This window comes from Tupaia chinensis, unplaced genomic scaffold, assembly GCF_000334495.1.
Source record: "Tupaia chinensis unplaced genomic scaffold, TupChi_1.0 Scaffold147123_1, whole genome shotgun sequence".
Classification (NCBI taxonomy): domain Eukaryota; kingdom Metazoa; phylum Chordata; class Mammalia; order Scandentia; family Tupaiidae; genus Tupaia; species Tupaia belangeri.
The window spans coordinates 521,853-541,931 of NW_006206975.1; the positions used below are offsets into that span (position 1 = coordinate 521,853).

Here is a 20,079-nt window from a genome sequence, read left to right on the forward strand (position 1 = left end):
TTTTTTTTTTTTTTTTTTTTTTTTTTTTTAGGAAGAATGACAGTGAGTTAAGTTTCTTAAGAACCAAGAGTAATTGCCATTATTTCTGGATAAAGCTGCCTACTGTCAGACACCTTTATTATATTCACTATATATTCAGAGTTGTGGGACTAGCCATCTGTATTTATGGCTATTCTTCAGAACAACCTTTATATGTGTTGCTATGATTTTGCAAGCACTTTGAGGTTATTCACCGAAGGTCATGATAACAGGGGAGGTGGTATTCAAAATAAGATCTAGTTTTTGCCTTTCCATTCTATGTGCATCTGTGCAAACAGAAAGACATGAATGTTTTTTATCTTCTTTTGAACTGTTGCTAATATACTGAATGGATTATTGTGTAGAAAATAAGAACATAAAATCAATTTTAACAGCTTACAGCCTTTTTCCATTATAGGGACTCTGAGATCATGCAACAAAAGCAGAAGGCATCTAATGAGAAGAAATCCATGCAGACAAGAGAAAAATGATTTGGAAAACCTGAGTGCTACTGCCAACTGGGTGGATCATAAGCTCTAACATTGAGATTTTGTAGAGTGAACAGTCACTACGTATAACCTATCCTTATAAAACTGTCTATTTTAAACTTTACCTTTCAGCCTGATTTAGTGTGATGTTTTAGAACCATTCTTTGAAGAATAAAACTCTAGCCATGCATGTAACAATCTGATGAACATTATTTTATTTATTTATTCATTTATTTTAATTTGATCAGAGAGAAATACACAAAGAGAGTAAGAGCGAGAGGGAAAGTGAGAAAGCAAGCCACCAGGTTCATTTGAACTATGGTTGCCCATGTGGGATTGTCCAGCACCTTAACCACCACGCCACCTGCTGGTTCCATGAACATTATTTTTTATAAGCAGTGAACATTGATATAATTTATTAGATAGGTAATATGATCATAGAATCTCTTTTTTAAATTACTTATTTCATTCCATTTATTATTATTTTTTTAATTTGACCCGAAAGAGACAGAGAGAAAGGGAAAGTGAGAAAGCCAGCTACCAGGTCTGGGATTCAAACCATGGTTGGCCATGTGGGAATCCAGCACCTTTAACCACCACGCCACCTGCTGGCCCAGCTAATAGAATCTCTTATATAAATTGAGAATTTTTTTAAAAAATAATTATTTTATTTAATTTTATTTATTCATTCATTTATTTTAATTTGACCAGAGAGAGAAAGCAAGCCGCCAGATCCAGGACTTGAACCATGGTCAGCCATGTGGGAGTGTACAACACCTTAACCACCATGCCACCTGCTGGTCCCATAAATTGAGAATCTTAAAAAAGAAAAGTCATAAACTGGGGCCAGCAGATGGTCTAGAGGTTAAAGTGTTGGATCTACATGGCCGACAGCACAATTCCAGTCCTGGACCTGACAGCTCGAGAATTCTGGGTGTGTGTGTGTGTGTGTGTGTGTGTGTCAAAAATCTCAAGACAGGGAACCAGCAGGTGGCATAGTGATTAAGGTGCTAGACATTCCCACGTGGTTGACCATGGTTTGAGTCCCAGACCTGCTAGCTTGATTTATCACTTTCTCACTTTCTGTCTCTCTCTCTGGTCAACTTAAAAATAAGTGAATACAGAACAAAATTAAAATAAATCTTTTTTTTTTTTTTAGAGGTTTTTGCTATAGGGCACGTGCATTTGCCAGAGAAACAGAGACACAGAGACAGAAAGCGAGAAATCACCCCCTGCAGGGGGAATGGCCATACCACAATCCCTTCTCCTCCATTCTCCTTTCAGGATATTGGGCACACACGAACACGTGCTCAGCATGAGTTTAAGCCACCAGGTTCGGGACTCGAACTGCAGTTGACTACATGGGAGTCCAGAGACATAGCCATTACACTAACTGCTGGTCCCTAAAACTAAGAACATTTATTAAACTTCCTCCTACAACTTATCTGCTACCAAGCTTGCTATATTGGTAATTATGTATTGGAATATAAAATTCCAACAATGTTTTCCTTGCACATTCACTTAAAAACAACAAAAAAATCGTAGTACTAATTATCTCATGTATGTTAGACATTCATAGGTAGCCTGCTATTGCCTGGTAAAACTGAGATTTTTCTAATCTGATTATAACATGACTTTCATATGAATATTTTCCAGGCCATATATGACTATTGCTACTTGACCAGTTGTTGACTTTGCATAATGATACATGAGTGCTAGCTAGGGCCAGCACACACAAACCGGGTATGTATATATATATATATATAATTTTAAAAAATTGTATTTACTTAGAAGCATTCAGAATGTCAACAGCTGCAACTTTTTTTTTTTTTTTTCAATTACAGAGTGGTATTCAGTTAACAGAACAACAATTATTTCGTACAAGCTGCATCAGAGACAACTAAAGATGAAAAAACTACCATCCCCATATATAACCAATTTGTTCTGGGCACCAACAAGAACCTGATTTTAATTTCCATGCCAACTGGGTCCAGGTTGGACTACATGGGAGTCCAGCAACATAGCCATTAGGCCAACTGCAGGTCCCCCTTTTTCTGTTTAGAAGTGTGGGACCAGCAGATGGTCTAATGGTTATGTCACTGGACTTCCACATAGTCGAACATAGTTCGAATCCTGGACCTAGTGGCTTGAAACTCATGCAGGGCTGGTGTGCATGTGTGCCCCAAATCCTGAGAGAATGGAGGATAAGGGATTATGGGATGGCCATGCCCTCTGGGGGTGATTTCTACCCCTCTGGGAGTGATTTCTTGCGCTCAGTCTCTCCAGCAATCGCAGGCACCCTACAGCAAAAATCTCTCATTAAAAAAAAAATAAAAAGTGCTAGAAGGCCGGCTCACTGGAGAGAGGGACAGAAAGATATATAGAGACTGAAAGGGCAAGCAAGAAATCACCACCACCACTACACCCCACACCCTTCACGGATATGGCTGCACGACATTCCCTTCTCCACTCTACTGCATTTGGGCACCAGCGCACAGGAGCCTGGCTGTCACCGGGCCAGGTCGGATATGGGATCCAGCCATCTTAACCACTACGCCATCCGCGGAACCAACTTACCCCAATTTTCTAAAGCTCTTGCAATTAACGTTCTTTGCTAAGAAAGTGTACAACTTACAGAAAACTCCCTGGTGGAATCATTTTACAAAAATACAACCAAGTATAATCAAAGGATTGAGAGAAAGAGATGCGAAAGCAAAACCCACGTGACCAAGTAGAGAGGGCGGTAACCACAAACAGAAAACGAGTGGAATCCTTCGGAACGCCCTCCGGGCCACCGTGCTCTTCCGCTCCCAGAAGCCCCTGGAGGCGGAAGTCGTCACTCTCAGAAGGGACGGATGCGCATGCCGGGCTTCCCTCGGTAGGCGAGCCGCGGCGGCGGCGTCCAGGAGCAGGAGGACTCAGTGCTTTTCCGTCGTGGCACAGGCCAGGTGAGGTCGCAGCCAGCCCAGCCGCCCCGAGGGTGGTGAGGGAGCCCTCGTCCGGCCGCGGGGACCTGGCCCGCGAGCTCATGGTTGGCCAGTGGGCCGCGTGTTTCTTCGTCTCCGCCCACTTCGCTCTCTGAAAGCCCCTTCCTCAAACTCTTACCTCAAGCGGCTTGTTCGCACTCACGTCCTGGCGCCAAAACCCTGTTGCAACTTGATAACGCCTTGGCTTGTTTACCCCCTTCTCTGACCCGGGTGGTGGAAATGGGAGAAGACGGCAGGGACTGAGCCAGGACTGAAGCATTTGGATATATTGTAAAGATTTTGCACGTGGATTTGATAATAGAGATTTGAGAGAGGACAGTCAAGGGTTATTCCAGGGCTGTCCTCACATTTGAAAATACGAAGTTGAATATTGAGATGTACTGAGATGTAGAAGAGGAGGGCCACACGCCTTGGGTGAGGGTTTTTTTTTTGCTATAGGCTGTGTTTGCTCGCCAGAAAGACAGACAGAAAGCGAGAAATCACCCCCCGAGGGGATGGCCACACTGCAATCCCTTCTCCATTCTCCTCTCTGGATCTTGGGCATGCATGCACACGTGCCACTGCGTCTGGGACTCGAACCACAGTTGACTACATGGGAGTCCAGCCACACAGCGATAACGCCATCTGCTGGCCCCAACAGTGATAATTTTTATTATCTTTCTTAGTTTCTATGGGTTAAAAAATCTCTCCTGTGGTGGTATCCATATAGTTGGTAGGGCTACAGTTTCTGAGGATGGAGTAGCAGGGCATTTATTTCCTTCCTGTAGTCCAAGTTTCTCCATGTGGACTGGTTTGAATTTCCTTATATAATAGAGGACTCAGACAGGTGGACTGACCCTTTGTAATGTTTCTGCTCAATCCTTCCTTGTCCTCTAGCTTCAGACAACCACTGATCCATTTTAAAGTTTATTATAGGGTGCCTGTACTTGTGGGGTGCTGGGGGAGAAAGTGAGGAAGCACCTCTCCAAGAAGGATGACCATGCTACCACAGTCACTTTTCCATCCTCTTCTCAGGATTTTGGACATGCACACACACGCACTTTTTTTTTTTTGGAGAGTTTTTTGCTATAGGACATGTGTGTTCGCCAGAAAGAAATAGAAAGCGAGGAATTACCCCCCAGGGGGAATGGCCACTCCACAATCCCTTCTCCATTCTCCTCTTGGGATCTTGGGCACGCATGCACACACACCCCGCATGAGTGTAAGCCACCGGGTCCGGGAACCGCGGTCGGCTACGTGGGAGTCCAGGGACATAGCCATTATGCTAACTGCTGATCCTCTTTTTTTTTTTTTTAAGAGGTTTTTGCTATAGGCGCATGTGCTCGCCAGAAAGACATAGAGACAGAAAGCAAGAAATCACCCCCCAGAGGGGATGATTACTCCACAATTCCTTCTCTTCTATTCTCTCTGGATCTTGGGCACACACACATATGCACGGCGTGAGTTTTAAGCCACTGGGTCCAGGACGCGAACTGCGGTCGACTACATGGGAGTCCGGCGACATAGCCATTACGCTAACTGCTGGTCCCCACACAAGCACCTTTATTTTATTATTTTTTAAATTATTTATTGTAATTTAAGTATTTTCTCTATAAAAAATTTGCTATAGAGCAAGTGAGTTCACCAGAGAGAGAAACTGAGAAAGCAAGCCACAAGTCTAGGACTTAAACCTTGGTCAGCCATGTGAGAGTCCAGCACCTTAACCACCATGCCACCTGCCAGCTCCTCCCCCCCCCAGCATATTTTTCAAGCCACTGGGTCTGGGGCTTGAACCGCATGGTCAGACATGTGGGATTCAGCCACCTTAACCACCAGGCTAGATGTATTTGTAAACGTTTTAAGAATTCTTTGAAGGACCAGCAGTTGGCGTGATGGCTGTGTTGCTGAACTCTAATGTAGTCGACTGCGGTTCGAGTCCCAGACCTGGTGGCTTAAACTTATGCCCAAGATCCCGAGAGGAGAATGGAGAAGGGATTGCGACATGGACAGCACCCCTGGGGTGGGGTGATTTCTTGCTTTCTGCCTCTCTCTGTCTTTCAGGCGAGTGCACACACCCTATAGCACAAACTTCTTTAAAAAATTATTTGACTTGTCCGAACACAGTATGATTTTTTAAATATATATATATATATATATGGACGCGCACACGTGTGTGTGTGTGTGTGTGTGTGTATGTGTGTGTTTTCTGTGGGCAACTGTCTGTGGTCAGAAAGTCAAGCTGATAACCAGACTTTTTGTCACTGTGCCAAACTAAGCCTGATCTTAGGAAAGACTGAAATGTGGGTTATCCTAGAATCAGTCTGTTCAGTGAACAGGGATTTACAGTGTGATGTATTTACTTGATGGCATTCCTCTTAGAACATTTAAGTACGTCCGGGTTTGGGGAAAAGACACTAGTCTCTAAGCAGTGATATAGCCTTATTTAGGATCTAAAATAACTATTTTCATAGGACCAGCAGTTGGCGTAATGGCTATGTTGCTGAACCCCCACATAACTGCTGCTCAAGTCCTGGACTCGGTGGCTTAAACTCATGCTGGGCATGTGCGCGTGCGTGCCCAAGGTCCCCAGAGGAGAATGGAGGAGAAGGGATTGCGGCGTGGCCATCCCCCCGGATGGTAATTTCCCACTTTCTGTCTCTCTGTCTGTCTGTATCTTTCTGGCGAGCACACTTGCCCTATACCAAAAACCTCTCCAAAAAAATATAAAACAACCTTCAGTGTAATTTGGTTAGGTCTAGACTAAGATGTTACATGTCTAACATGTTTTTGATGAAACCTATCTGAACACAAATTTTTTTATTTCTTACCCTTCCCAGAGTGATGATTCCGATATTTGGGACGATACAGCATTGATAAAAGCTTATGATAAAGCTGTGGCTTCATTTAAGGTATGGAATGCTAACTTTCCCCCTTATTTTCTCATTCATTTGAAAAAATAATTAATTGGTAACATACATAAAGTATTGAAGTGATTATTCAGTTTGTTTTTGTTTCCCTCACATTGCTTGTGCTCACCAAAGAAAGGGATAGAGAGACAGAGAGAGGGAGAGGTAGAAAGCACCCTCCAATGGGATGTGGTCGCACTGTAGTCCCTTCTACATTTCTCCATCCCGTCAGGATTTTGGACACACGTGTGTATGTACAAAGGGGCTGGGATTCAAACTACAGCAATGTGAGATCCACTTCCTTAACCTCTAGGCCATGGGACCATCCAGCCTTTGTATTTTATTTTGAAGATTAAATGATAATATATATTACTTAAATGAGATTTTTTTTTAGAAGTTGATAACCCATCTATATGTTAATCTTTTTGCTTGTACATTTTTTTTTTTTTTAAGGTTTTGGCCATAGGGTACATACCCTCAACAGAGAGAGACAGGAGACAGTGAGTGGGAAAGTGAGAAATCATCCTCCTGGGAGGATGACCACACTGTAATCCCTTCTCCTCCATTTTCCTCTCAGGATTTTGGGCACACACACACGCCTGCCCGGAGTGATTTTCAAGCTGCTAAATCCAGGATTTAAACCGTGGTCAGCCATGTGGGAGTCCAGTGCCTTAACTATCACACCACCTGCTGGCTCTTTGTATATGCAGTTTTTATTTTTATTTATTTACTTTTTTTTTTTTTTTTAGGTTTTTGCCATAGTTTGTGTGGACTTGCTAGAGACTGAGACAGTGAGAGGGAAAGTGAGAAATCAAGCTCCAGGTTAGATGGTCATACCACAATCCCTTTCCCTCCATTCTTCTGGGATTTGGGCCATACGTGCACACATGTTTGGCATGATTTTCAAATCGGCAGGTCTGGGACTCTGTGGTTGCCCATGTGAGAGTCCAGCTTCTTAACCAGTATACCACCTACTGGCCCCAACATATGCTTTTTTTTTTTTTTTTTTTTTTTTTTTTTTTTTTTGGAAGAAAGATTTTTTTTAATGCGAAGAAAGATTTTTGTTACAGGGTGCATGTGCTGTCTAGAGAGAGGAAGATTCTCCCCTCAGGATTTTGGGTTTGCATGCACACGCCCAGCATGAGTTTTAAGCCACTCGGTCTGGGTCTCAAACCACGGTCAACTACATGGGAGTCCAGCTACATAACCATTATGGCAGCTACTGGTCTCAACATAATGCAATTTTTGAAAAAGTTTATTTATTTCTTCCTGAGTGAGGAAGAGATATAGCACTCTCAAAAGGATCTTGATACTGTGATCCATCTACAGCTTCAGCCAGCCCCAGATCATGGGGAAGCATGTCTACTATATCCAGGAAGGTCTCTAGTCTCAAATCAGAACCTTCTTATTAATACTTGGAACTGCTTTGCAGATCATTATATTTTAGACATTTACCTCCTTTGGTGAAATGATGTAGGAAAAGAACTGATTTGGAGAAAATATGGTTTAGTTTTAGTCTTGTTGAAATTGAGGTACATGTGAAGATGTGAAATTGGTTATTGGAAATATTGGATTAAACTAAAGAGAAACCTTAGGTAGATAATGGCTTTGGAAGTCTGTTTACGTGGAAGTTGTAAATGAAGTAATAGGAATAGATGGCCTTAAGCAGATAAAGAATAGCTGGTTCTTACCAGGAATGCTTAAGTATACAACTTGAACAGAGAGGTAATAACAGCATTGGGACCCTGCATTGCTCTGTCATCCAAGGTGTCGTGAGTATCAAAAGGGATCAACAGTGTTTGGTGAGAGTAAGGAGACTTGATTACAAGTGTCATTAGAGCTGATAATCAGAATCCTGGTACCTTTTAGAGCACTGTCTTTAGCTTGGAGGTAGGCAGTCACTATGCTGTGACTTTTTACTGTGTCATTCTGTAACGTACATTTCTATTCCTATTTTTGTAGCATGCTCTAAAGAATGGTGACATTTGTGAAACGTCAGATAAACCAAAAGGCATGCCTAAAAGAAAACCTGCTAAGAAGAATAAATGCCAGAAGAAGAATACCACAACTCCCTTGAAAAAGGTTATTTTAAAATATTCTGAGATCTAACTACAAAAGATTTGTTACTGTCCTTACTGAATAGTGTGAAGTATCTTTATCTGAAATTATTAGTATAGTGTTTTATATTGATATGAAATTATAAAACTTCTGAAACTGCTTTTAAACTTCCTATTGTTTAGGAGGAGCAGGCACATCGGTAATAAAAGTATAAGGCGGGGGGAGGGGGTAGCAGATGTCATAGCAGTTACATTGCTAGACTCCCACATGGTTAACTGCGGTACGAGTCCCAAACCTAGTAGCTTAAAACTCACACTGGGCATGTGTGCCCAAGATCTCAGGAGGAGAAGGGATTGCAGCATGGCCATCTCCCCGGGGGTAATTTCTCACTTTACCTCTCACTATCTCTTTCTCGCTGAGTGTAAATGCCCTATGGCAAAATCTCTTTTAGAAAAAAAAAAAAGGTATAAGGGGATCCAGCAGGTGGCGTGGAGGTTAAGGTGGCTTAGACCCTCATATAAGGAATTATGTGGGAATACTGAATGTTAAAATTAGGACAGGTATACTTGGTGAGTGGAAGAAGGAAGACAGTGCTATACGGAAGGATACTTGAGGGGTTCAAACTGGATTGGCAGTGGGTTTTTTTTTTTTTCTCCCCATACAGTAGCAACTTTATTATGAACTTGACTTCACATAGTTAGAATAGCAATTTCCCTTAAAATTGACCTAAAAAAAGTTTATATATCACAGTGTAAGTATAGACTACCTGAAATTCCAGAAGATACTTAAACAGGTAACAGATAACTGCTACTTACCTTTGGACAGAAAGAATAGCAACATTACTGAAAAAGGCACCCAGACAGGTAGGTGCCATCTGTTCTGGTGTCTTCGGGAGGAGAGGAAGTCATGACATGGGCATTGTTGATGCAGTGACTCATGAATAGTTGTTCCTATTAACACTGCTAACATGAGGCCCGCATTTTTTGCTTGGTGGGTAAGCTGATGACTGTTGCTCTTTTGTTCCTTGAGCACTACCTCTCAAGGTACTGGCATCACCCCATTCATTCCGAAAGGCATCAGAGATGGAACTACCAGCCTCTTCACAGAGCAAGCCACCTGAAATTTATAGATGGTATCCAACGCTGGCCAATAACTGATCTCAGATAATATGACATGATCCTTCCCTTCAAACACAATTTTTTTGATCCCACAATAAATGATCGAATAAGGAAGCTCATAGTTGACTAACAGCATCCTTGTTACAGGACAGTTATTTCCTGTATTATACCTGGGGGTGTATGTCACTAATTCCAGCTTCCATGTCATTATCAAAAGGCTTTTTTTTTATTCTGACTACCAATCAATCATCAGAACATGTTGAAGTCACTGCTGATTCAAAGTCCAGAAGAATTTCAAAACAAATAAAGGAGGAAGGACCCGCCTAAAAGCACAGAGGCCTTCATCATGCCAGACTCTGTGACACAACACACAGAGAACAGGAAAATTGGCAGTGTTTTTGTTTGTTTTTTTTTAAGAATTATTTATTTTATTTATTTCCATTTGTTATTGTTAATTTTTTTTCTTTATTTGACGAGAGAGAGAAAGGGAAAGTGAGAAAGCAAGTCACCAGGTCCAGGACTTGAACCACGTTTGGCCATGTGGGAATCCAGCGCCCTTATCCACCACACCACCTGCTGGCCCCAAATTGGCAGTGTTTTACTGTTGTTTTGTTTTGTTTTGTTAGTGGGTGCATTAACTTGCCAGAGAGGAGAGAGGGGAGAAGGCACCCTCCATGGGAAGAATGGTCATGCTGCAGCTCCTTCTCCCATCTTTCCTTCCTTTTTAAGGTTTTGGGCACACACACACATAACACGAGCCCAATGTGTTTCTCAAGCTGCTGGGTCTGGGATTTGGAATCATGTGGTTGGCCATGTGAGATCCAGCTGCCTTAACCACCAGGCCATGGAGCTGGCCCTGTTTTTTTTGTTGTTGTTTTAATTTAATTTAATATTATTTATTATTAAATTTGACCGGAGAAAGAAAGCAAATCACCAAGTCTAGGACCTGAACTGTATGGGAGTCATATGGGAGTCTAGTGCCTTAACCACTGTGCCACTGCTGTCCCACTGGCCTTGTTTTACTTCTTTTTTGGGGGAGAGATTTTTGCTATAGGGTGTGTGTACTCCTGGGAGAGACAGAGAAGAAGCAAGAAATCCCCCCACCCTACCCCGGGGAGATAGCCATGCTGCAATCCCTTCTCCTCCATTCAGTCCTTTCTCCTTCATTCTCCTCTTGGGATTCTGGGTGTGCACATGAGCCCAGCATGTATTTTAAGCTGCCAAGTCTGGGATTCGAACTCTAGTCAACTATGTGGGAGCCCAACAATGTAACCATTATGCCATCTGCTGGTTCTTCCTGTTTTACTTCTTAAGCTGAAAGATGGGTATCTATTTTCTTTCTTCAAAAACTTGAAAGATGCTAATTCTAAGGAACCAGAAATTCTGAGTAGTCATTTCTACTAGTTAAGAATAGTAGACCTAGAAGCTAAATATTTTGGTATCTCATTAGTTGATTTTCATTTTATCATCACTAAGGGAGGAGAGGGCATTGATGAAGGCTTATTCTGTGCCTGACCAGAGTAGTGGACACTGTATGTTCTTTGCTTTCCTCTGTTCTTCACAACAAATATGGGAGATAGATTATATTAATAGATGGGGGGAAATATGGCTCAAATGGATTCAGAAATAATCCATGATTTTGTAAATGGGAGATTTTTTTAAATGAGAGAGCAGTGTAATTCCCATTTATATGTTTTTGACCTTAAGCCTTTTCAATATATTATTTTATTTTTCAAGTCAATTAATTGACTACTTCTACTCCCCATCCTGGTAAGATTATGGTTTGCCCTGTTTAAAAGAAATAGATGTTTAATTTTTTGCTTTAACATTATGAGAGATTTATGAGATTTTAGTCTTACTGTGTTGGGGCCCTCCTGCCCCATGTCTCAGCTAGCTAGTATTACAGACATGTGCCTTCATACCTAGCCAGTTTAGGTTGGACCGTGAACCCAACTTGGGCTTCTCATGTGGCCCCGTACTCTCAGAAGCACAGCCTTAGTGGTGTACAACACGACTGAGCCTTTGTGTGTGTACCTTTGATTTCTTTTGTAGTGGAAAGTTGGTGACAAATGTTCTGCTGTTTGGTCAGAAGATGGCTGCATTTACCCAGCTACCATTGCTTCAATTGATTTTAAAAGAGAAACCTGTGTTGTAGTTTATACCGGATATGGAAATAAAGAGGAACAAAATCTGTCTGATCTACTCTCACCAGTCTCTGAAGTAGTTAATAATATACAGCAGAATGCTCAAGAGGTAAGTATACAAAAAACTTTGATTTCAGGAACCAGACTAGATGAGAAACTTAATTAGTATCACTAGTTGTCATTTTGACTCACTGAGGCAGTATGTGGGTTTTCTTGTGTGTGTGTGTGTGGGGGGGGGTTGGCATTATGTTTTTCTTCATGACACCTTCATAACAAAACCAAATATTTTTCTTATTTTTAAAGAATGAAAATGAAAGTCAAGTTTCAACAGATGAAAGTGAGAACTCCTCCACATCTCCTGGAAACAAACCAAGTAACACCAAGTCAAAAGCTACTCCATGGAATTCTTTTCTCCCTCCACCACCCCCTATGCCAGGGTCAGGACTGGGACCAGGAAAGGTAAACCTCCTATTGGTCAGAAGATGGCTGCATTTACCCAGCTACCATTGCTTCAATTGATTTTAAAAGAGAAACCTGTGTTGTAGTTTATACCGGATATGGAAATAAAGAGGAACAAAATCTGTCTGATCTACTCTCACCAGTCTCTGAAGTAGTTAATAATATACAGCAGAATGCTCAAGAGGTAAGTATACAAAAAACTTTGATTTCAGGAACCAGACTAGATGAGAAACTTAATTAGTATCACTAGTTGTCATTTTGACTCACTGAGGCAGTATGTGGGTTTTCTTGTGTGTGTGTGTGTGGGGGGGGGTTGGCATTATGTTTTTCTTCATGACACCTTCATAACAAAACCAAATATTTTTCTTATTTTTAAAGAATGAAAATGAAAGTCAAGTTTCAACAGATGAAAGTGAGAACTCCTCCACATCTCCTGGAAACAAACCAAGTAACACCAAGTCAAAAGCTACTCCATGGAATTCTTTTCTCCCTCCACCACCCCCTATGCCAGGGTCAGGACTGGGACCAGGAAAGGTAAACCTCCTACCCAGAAAGGTTTTCCAGAAAATAGTTAATATTGGGACATTTAACCCTCCATTAATTGGTTTATAACTTTCCCATGAAACTTTTGAAGATTGATTGATTGATTCAGAGGTTTTTGTTATAGGGCACTTGTGCTTGCCAGAAAGACAAAGACAGAAAGTGAGAAATCACCCCATGGAGGGATGTCCATGCTGCAATCCCTTCTCTTCTCAGGATCTTGGGCATGCACGCACATGCGCCTGGCATGAGTTTAAGCCACCAGGCCCAGAACTTGAACCATGGTTGACTACATGGGAGTCCAGCAACTTAGCCATTACGCCAACTGCTGGTCCCTTGAAGTTCTATTTAGATATTCAAAGCACATAGTCGAAATTGCTTTGAATAGGATATAAGATAGCAATGCAGTGTGATAAAGGCTACTCAGCTACATTTGTATGGACATTAGTTATTAGACTAATACTTTAGCAGACTTGCATAGGTAAGAAAGTATAATACGTGGGGCCAGCAGATGGCATGGTGGTTAAGGGCGCTGGACTCCCACATGGCCAACGATGGTTCGAGTCCCCACCCTGGCAGCTTGCTTTCTCACTTTCCCTCTCTCTCACGCTCTCACTCTTGTTCTCTCACTCTGGTCAAGTTAAAATAAGTACATAAATAAAGTTGAATAAGATGATTTTTTTTTTTTAAACAAAAGTATAATACCTTATGATCTGTTGGGTGATATGCTATAGTTTTCTGTTTCACCTGTTAAGATGCATTAAAAAAGAGTAAATTTTTTTTAACTTGTCATGGAGTATTTGTACTCACTGGAGTGAGACAGGGTTGGGGAGATTACGAAAGCACCCCGCAGGAGGGATGGCCATGCCGTAATTTCTTTTCCTTCATTCTCCTCTTGGAATTTTTTGGCACATGCACACGCATCCAGCGTGTTTTTCAAGCTGCTAGGTTCAGGACTCGAACTGTGTGTTCAGCCATATGGGATCCACCTGCCTTAACGACCATGCCAATACACTGTTACCTTCAGGGGCTGATTTTTTTTTTTTTTTTTTTTTTTTTTTTTGGAGAAGTTTTTTTTACTGTAGGGCACGTACGCTCGCCAGAAAGACAAAGAAAGAGAGACAGAAAGTGAGAAATCACCCCCTGGGAGGATGGCCACGCTGCAGTCCCTTCTCCATTCTTTTGGGATCTTGGGCACACATGCACTCGTGCCTGGCGTGAGTTTTAAGCCACCGGGTCCAGGACTCGAACCGTGGTCGACTACATGGGAGTCCAGCAACATAGCCATTACACCAAATGCTGGTCCCATTATTATTTTTTTTTTTTATTAACTAGACTTAAACATTTTTTTAGAGATTTTTGCTATAGAGAGAGACAGAAAATGAGACCCCCCCCCCCAGGGGAGATGACCACACCACAATCCCTTTTCCTCCATTTTCCTCTTGATATTTTGGGCACACATGCATATGCACCTGGTGTGAGTTTCAAGTTGCCGAGTCTGGGACTCAAACTGCAGTTGATCATGTGGGACTTCATTATACCACCTGCTGGTCCCCAGGGGCTGATTTTTATTAGGTCAGAAGTTCACTAATTTTCACAGTATGTGCTCTAAGTTAGCATACATAGCTAAAAGGGCTTTTATGTAAAGATGATACAGTTTAGTTAGTGAAAATGAAAACTGATTAGGTAATTACATCATCCTTATTCTGGTATAACCTCCTGAATGTCTACAAAGAAAGCAAATGAGGAAAATATGAAGGTTGTTAATTTGACATATGAGTCTATTTGACTTTAAATTTTGGTCCATGAAGTTTAATCGTTGTTTTCCTCCTTTGGAGAGGTTTTTGCTATAAGGTGCGTGCGCTCGCCAGAAAGACAGAGAGACAGAAAGTGAGAAATCACCCCCCAGGGGGATGGCCATGCCGTAATCCCTTCTGCTCCATTCTCCTCTCGGGATCTTGGGCACGCACACACACGCACTCAGTGTGAGTTTAAGCCACCTGGTCCAGGACTCAAACCGCAGTCAACTACATGGGAGTCCAGCAACATAGCCATTACGCCAGCTGCTGGTCCCAGTTTAATTTAATCTTTAACTTTATTTATTTTTAATTTAACGGGAGACGGAGAGGGGTAGAGAGAGTCAGAGAGAGAGAAAGTTAGAAAACAAGCTACCAGGTCCAGCCGTTATGCTAACTGCTGGTCCCAACGTTTTTATTTATTTACTTATTTTAACTTGACCAGAAAGGAACAGAGCGGGGGGCGGGGAGCTGCGGGTGAGAATGCAAGCCATCAGGTCTGGGACCTGAATTGTGGTCAGCCATGTGTGGGAGTCCTGGGCCCTTAATCACCACATCATCTGCTGCCCCCTAGGTAGTTATTTTTGTAATTTTGGTATTGAATCATTTTTCTTCCTTTTATATTGAAAATACTAAATTAATTTTCCTTTGAAATAATTAATTTTTGTAGCCAGGTCTAAAATTCAGTGGTCCACCACCACCACCTCCTCCTCCTCCCAACTTCCTGTCATGTTGGCTGCCTCCATTTCCTTCTGGACCACCAGTAAGTACAAACTAATTCAGTATAGTGGTTTTTATATAGTTTGATATTTAGCCAAATATAAATATTCCCCCCCAGTGGGGAAAATGTCCTCTGAGACCATCTGTATGGCCAGATTATTAGGGGTAAGAATGTAAACCTATGTTTTTGTTTGTTTTTAATTTTTTTTTTAAGATTTATTTATTTTTAATTATACTTATTATCATTATTCTTCAATTTTAACCATAGACAGACAGAGAGAAAGGGAGAGTGAGAAAGCAAGCTGCCAGGCCCGGGACTTAAACCGTGGTTGTTGACCATATGGGAATCCAGCACCTCAACCACCACACAACCTGCCAACCCTTGTTTTTTGTTTGTTTTAATGGCAGGAAAGCATGTATGTTCTCCAGACAGGGAAAAATCACCTCAATGAGGCATAGTCCTGCTGCAAATCTTTTCCACCTCTGCATCCTGTTGGGATTTTGGGAACGTACATAGAACTGTCCAGTGTGTTTTTCAAGCTACCAGAGCTTGGATTTGAACTGGGGTTAGCCATGTGGAAATCCAGCTCCCTGCAGCCAGCTATGGGTTTTTATTTTTATTTATTTACTTATTTTTGCTTTTGCTTTTTACATATTTGTATTTCATGCATTGTTATACTTGCTCAATGGGAGCATTAAAAAATTAATACTGACTGAAGTTGTACTGTCTAATGTCTAGTAGTTCTAATTTTATAAAACTGTACCCATTTGACCCTGAGAAGTTTTGTATCTGTTACAATTGTGTCTGCACCTTATGGGGACTATTTGATCTGGATCATTATTGCTATTGGTGGGTGCTCAAGTGCCAGGTTGGAAGAAATGAGCTCCTGCTCACTGTCACCTCCCCTCTTACGTAAGGTTCCCATCTCTAGAACATGAAGATTTGCGCATGGGAGTGATTCAAATTTGCCGTCTTTGAATGTGGCACTTGTATTTTGACTTCCGATGTATTAGAACAACTGACAACTGCTCAGAAAGAAACTTGTTTACCTTTAAAACTACACTGGGGGGAACCAGCAGTTAGCGTAATGGTTATGTCGCAGGACTCCCATATAGTTGACCACGGTTCGCGTCCTGGACCCAGTGGCTTAGAATTCACACCGGGAGCATGTGCGTGCGTGCCCAAGATCCCGAGAGGAGAATGGAGGAGAAGGGATTGTGGCGTGACCATCCCCCCTGGGGGGTGATTTCTCACTTTCTGTCTCTATGTCTCCCTCTGTCTGGCGAGCGCACGCGCCCTATAGCGAAAACCTCAAAAAAAAAAAAAAAAAAACCACACTGGGAATGTTTTTTTTCATGAAAATTTGTTTTAAACTCTAGTTTTTTTCCTATACCCAGAACAGGTAGATCCCCCCCCCCTTTTTTTTGGACTTACAGCATATAAAATATATGATTTAGCATTCAAAGTATAAAACAACTCCTTTGAAGACAACTAGTCCATGAATACTCAGAACCATCCTGTGGAAAACAATTTAAACTTTTTTAAGATGACATGATTTCAGTCTGTAATCCTAACAATGAAGATGGCACCGTGACCTGTTTTTGGCTTGGGTTTTTGTCCTTCTGTTTCCAGATGCAGAACTGTCTTGGCTCTAGCTCTGAGCTTTGTTTTGGGTGCTTCGTTCCTGGCAGAGGTTGATATCTAGTCTATTTGGAAATAGTTTCCATTAGAAAGGATTTGATTATACCATAGGGATCAATTTTTTTTTAAAGAGAGAGAGGTTTATTTTTTTTAAGAATTTATTTAATTTTATTTATTATCATTATTATTATTATTTTTAAATTTGACCAGAGAGAAAGAGAGGGAATGTGGAAAAGCAAGCTGCCAAGTCTGGGACTTGAACCATGGTTGACCAGTGCCTCAACCACCACTCTACCTGCCTGCCCCACAAGAGAGAGAGATTTGCTATAGGGTATGTGTGCTTGCTGGAGAGACAGAGACAGAAAGACAGAAAGCGAGATATCACCCCCAGTGGGATGGCCATGCTGCAATTCCTTCTTCTCCATTTTCCTCTTGGGATTTTGGGCATGCACACACACGCGCCCGGCATGAGTTTAAACTGTCAGGTCCCAGACTTGAACCATAGTCAACTACATGGGGGTGGGAGTCCAGCAATGTAACCATTATGCCATCTACAGGTCCCAAGGGATTAATGTTTTGCCCTTTCAGTTATTTTTGGATACTACTTTCTGATTGTGTAAACTGGATTTTTAATGGTAGATTTTTAGGTATTGTTAATAATATAGAAATATTTTCTGACAGTGTTGGGGTGGGGATAGGGTAGATGGTCTATGTAAAACGTTTACTTAAAATGGTTCTTGAAATGCTGTGTGTGTAGTTACTATTTCATATCACCTGTTGTCTTGATTATTGTTCAAGTTAATTTTGTTCTTTTGTTGTTATTGGTTGGCTTTCTCCAAATGTTAGACTTTTTAAAAAATGTAAATAGAAGATGATGTGGAATACAGAACAGATACAATATCCAGCATTTTCTATGTAAAATAAATCTCACATTTTGTTTACTGAATTTAAAAGCTATTTCTTTCTATTTCCAGATAATTCCCCCACCACCTCCCATATGTCCAGATTCCCTTGATGATTCCGATGCTTTGGGAAGTATGTTAATATCTTGGTACATGAGTGGCTATCATACTGGCTATTATATGGTAAGTAATCACTTAGCATCGTTTTTTGACAATTTCTCTCTACTTAAGGTGATTAAAAAGTGGTTTATTGTGTAGGTACCAAGGGTAGAAAACTACCTTAAACTTTAAAAAATATAGGGTTAACCTGTAGCATAGCACTTAGGTTCTGAGTAGAGGAAGCTGGGACCCATGTGGCTAACCAGGGCTTGAATCCTAGCCACAGTGGCTTGAAAATCATGCCAGGTATATGGTTATGCTCAGGATTCTGAGGGAATGGAGAATTGGAAGAAAACAGATTGTTGTACGACCAGGCTTCATAAGGGATCGTGCACACATATTTTCTCTCTTGTGTGCATGCATATTCTCTCTCTTTCTTTCTCTCTTCTCTCATGTGTACACACTCCCCCTGGCTTAAAAAAATATTTTAAAAATACAGGTTTTGGGCCAGCTTTGCTGACTGGTGGTTAAGGCAGCCAGATCCCATAGAGTGTGTTTGACAGAGATAGAGACAGAAAGTGAGAAATCACCCCCCCAGGGGGATGGCCACACTGGCAATCCCTTCTCCTCCATTCTTCTCTCAGGATCTTGGGCACATACACATAACGTGCCCAACGTGAGTTTAAGCCACCGGGTCCAGGACTCGAACCGTGGGTCAACCATATGGGAGTCCAGCGACATAGCCATTATGCTAACTGCTGGTCCCTCTGGTCACTGTATATTTTATTTAATGAAAATAAGGTATAAGTTTGCTCAAACATCATTAGACTTAGTGAATGAAGAAAAACTACTTAACTATAGCTTAATTGTTTACTTTGGGATCCCTTTCAAAGTATATTGGGGGGACCAGCAGGTGGTGGAATGGTATGTGGCTGGACTTTCACATAGTTGACTGTGGTTCAAGTCCCAGACCCGGTGGCTTAAAACTCATCCTGTGTGCGTGTTTAACTAAAGTCCTGAGGGGAGACTGGAAAAGGGATTGCAGCGTGGCCTTCCCTTGGGAGTAATTTCTTACCTTCTGTCTCTTCAGCAAGTATATGTGCCCTATAGCAAAAATCTAAGAGAAAAAAAATTATAAAAAAAGCATATTGGAAGGCTGTAAACTTACTCTGTGATGGGTATTTTCTCAAATAAAATAGGTAAAATGTCTCATGAGAAACAAAATGTTTATTAACATATGTCATCTCAAAGTTCATGGGAAATGAATATTATGAAAATTATGCATGAATTTTAAAATTTTTGCATCAAAATTAACTTAAAATTTCAATTTTCTGTGAATTTTCTGATCTCCTTGTATAAAATATGTATATTATCCTTTAAACTTCCTTTCTTTTCCTTACAGGGTTTCAAACAAAATCAAAAAGAAGGAAGGTGTTCACATTTCAGTTAAGGAGTAAGTCTGCCTTCACTATGAAATTGAATCTCATTTTTGTATAAATTTTATGATTTGTGGAGAACAGATGTTTTTGAACATTTAATAAATGAAATGTTAAAAAGTTGAAAAGTTAATACAAACCATATTAAAGACTGTTAAAGAGGCCAAAACTGTTAGATAAAAGATCTGCTTCCCTACTAGAATTCTTGCTGGTTGGCTGTGTGAATAAAAAACATTTTTATAATAGATTCTTAGGATCTGATTTCACTCTGCATCACTAGTATTCACAGACAGCCATGTGTACTTTTTGTTTTATGATGCAGTATGAAGTACTGTGTTCAGATAAAAAAAGTTTACCTGGAATTTAGTCAGTTTAGGTTTAATTCCCTATTTGCAAGATGTGCTGGATGGAGATAGAGCAACAAGTTAAATGACACCACTAAAGGAACAATCAGGTCCCAAATGTGGAATGTTGTAGATGATAACTAGCCTTATTTCTTCAAAATATCAGTGTCAGGGGGAAAAACAGGATGGGTGTAACTATTCTAGATTAAAAGTTACTTGACAGATATAATAGCCAAATGCAATGAGTGATTCTTGATTGGATCCTGGTTTGAAAAGCTATTTGTAGAAGAAGGGGGGGCATTAAGGAAATTGTGGACAAGATTTTAAACAGACAATTTTTCTAATTATATGAGCTGTGATAAAGGTATTGTAGTTTATAGGGAAAATGTGATATAATTTGCATTTGGGAGTGAAATAAAACCATTTTAAAATTTGTGAGTGAA

The 20,079-nt window shown here is 41.0% G+C and overlaps 2 protein-coding genes across 2 annotated transcripts in view; both read left to right on the forward strand.

The window, feature by feature from the left end:
- LOC102474969 (small EDRK-rich factor 1) overlaps window positions 1-630 on the forward strand; it is a 6,871-nt gene extending 6,241 nt beyond the window's left edge. The window contains exon 3 of the mRNA XM_006169508.1: window positions 437-630. Coding sequence (XP_006169570.1) covers window positions 437-509 — 73 coding nt within the window. The 3' untranslated portion in view covers window positions 510-630. The remainder of the gene's footprint in view (window positions 1-436) is intronic.
- Window positions 631-3,388: 2,758 nt separating this feature from the next.
- On the forward strand, window positions 3,389-20,079 carry LOC102475406 (survival of motor neuron protein). The gene is made up of 9 exons (XM_006169509.3): window positions 3,389-3,454; window positions 6,310-6,381; window positions 8,341-8,460; window positions 11,607-11,638; window positions 12,173-12,341; window positions 12,536-12,691; window positions 15,164-15,256; window positions 17,830-17,940; window positions 19,259-20,079. The coding sequence occupies exons 3-9, from the start codon at window positions 8,392-8,394 to the stop codon at window positions 19,304-19,306; spliced, it is 678 nt and encodes a 225-aa protein (XP_006169571.1). The 5' UTR covers window positions 3,389-3,454; window positions 6,310-6,381; window positions 8,341-8,391; the 3' UTR covers window positions 19,307-20,079.